Source organism: Anolis sagrei, chromosome 6 (assembly GCF_037176765.1).
Source record: "Anolis sagrei isolate rAnoSag1 chromosome 6, rAnoSag1.mat, whole genome shotgun sequence".
NCBI classification, from domain to species: Eukaryota; Metazoa; Chordata; class Lepidosauria; order Squamata; family Dactyloidae; genus Anolis; species Anolis sagrei.
Window position 1 is genome coordinate 26,271,348 of NC_090026.1, and position 1,655 is coordinate 26,273,002.

The following is a 1,655-nucleotide window of genomic DNA, read 5'->3' on the forward strand; positions in this document are numbered from 1 at the left end:
TCCATCTTTACAGTTTCTCCAACAAGTCATGTCTCACGATTTAATGAGATATACTGTGATTGTAAGTTTATGCAGGAGCATTGATGATTCTTGGAGATCTGTCATTTACAGAATTGCTGTAAACTAGCTTGATGTCAAACACAGCAGCATGATATGCAATATGGTATGGAGCCCATGGTGGCGCAGTGTGTTGAACCATTGAGCTGCTAAACTTGCTAACTGAAAGGTTGCAGGTTCAAATCCGAGGAGCAGCTTGAGCGCCTGTTGTTAGCCCCAGCTTCTGCCAACCTAGCAGTTTGAAAACATGCAAATGTGAGTAGATCAATAGGTACCACACTGCGGGAAGGTAATGGCGCTCCATGCAGTCATGCTTTCCACATGACCTTGGAAGTGTCTACGCACAATGCCGGGTCTTCGGCTTAGAAATGGAGATGAGCACCTATCCACAGAGTTGGACACAACAGTACTTAATGTCAGAGGAAAACTTTTACCTTGTACCTATACTAGAGAACCATTTTTCTACTAAACAGCTTCCCTAATGATACTTTTACTTCTTTGTTTCTCAGACTATATATGATTGGGTTGAACATAGGCACTAGAATTATATAGAACAAGGAAAACAATTTGTTAATCTCCACTGTGTCATTTGACCTAGGACTCAAATAAACAATAATTGCAGAGCCATAGAAAAGAGATATTACTGTGAGGTGTGAGGAACAAGTGGAAAACACTTTCTTCCGACCATTCACAGAAGGCATCTTCAGAATAGCAGAAATAATTTTAACATATGATGCAAATATAAGGCAAAATGGAATGACTAGGAATAGTGTGGCAGCTGCAAACACGAATAACTGGCTTTTATGGATATCTGCACAAGCCAAATCAAGCAGAGGGGGGATATCACAGAACAAATTGTCGATTTCATGGGAATCACAGAAGGGCAAGGTGAACAGAAAGTACACCTGTCCTACATGCATAAGTACATTGATAGCTAGTGACAAAAAAAGGAATCCGAAACACAATTTCCTGTTCATTATGACTTTATAGTGCAAGGGGTGACATATAGCCACATAGCGGTCATAAGCCATGGCAGCCAGAAGCAAACATTCAGTACCTCCCAGTAAGAGCATAAAGTACAGCTGGATAGCACAACCAATAAATGTTATGGTCTGGTTTTCTACTACCAAATTGACAAGTATCTTTGGGATAGTGACTGAAGTATAGCTAATTTCCAGAAAGGAGAGACTCTTCAAAAAGAAATACATGGGAGTGTCCAAGGCAGGATCAGTTACTGTAACATAAATTATCATTCCATTTCCTAATATGATGCCTGCATAGATGGACAAGAACAGCGCAAAGAGCAAACCTTGCAGATCAGGCAGCTTGGAGTATCCCAGGAGAGTGAAGCCAGAAAATGCAGAACGATTTCCCTTGAACATGTTTGTTTCAAACACATCTACAGAGATAGCAATGATAGAACAGGCAAGTCAGTTAACTTGAAGGAGGTTGTCATACATCCCACCCCACTTACACTTTTCAGTCCCAGTTATTTATTTCATATCAAAAGCATTGCATAAATTAGTATAAAACAGATAAAAATAGAAGGAGCACAACTGTCTAAATATCTTTTGACCAAAAATGGGCAACAGCAATGG

General features: G+C 40.0%; 1 protein-coding gene across 1 annotated transcript; it reads right to left on the minus strand.

Annotated features, from left to right (window-relative positions):
* Nucleotides 1–503: 503 nt before the first annotated feature.
* LOC132779602 (olfactory receptor 10AG1-like) lies at nucleotides 504–1,439 on the minus strand. Its single transcript, XM_060783282.2, has one exon. The coding sequence runs from the start codon at nucleotides 1,437–1,439 to the stop codon at nucleotides 504–506; it is 936 nt and encodes a 311-aa protein (XP_060639265.2).
* Nucleotides 1,440–1,655: the final 216 nt, after the last annotated feature.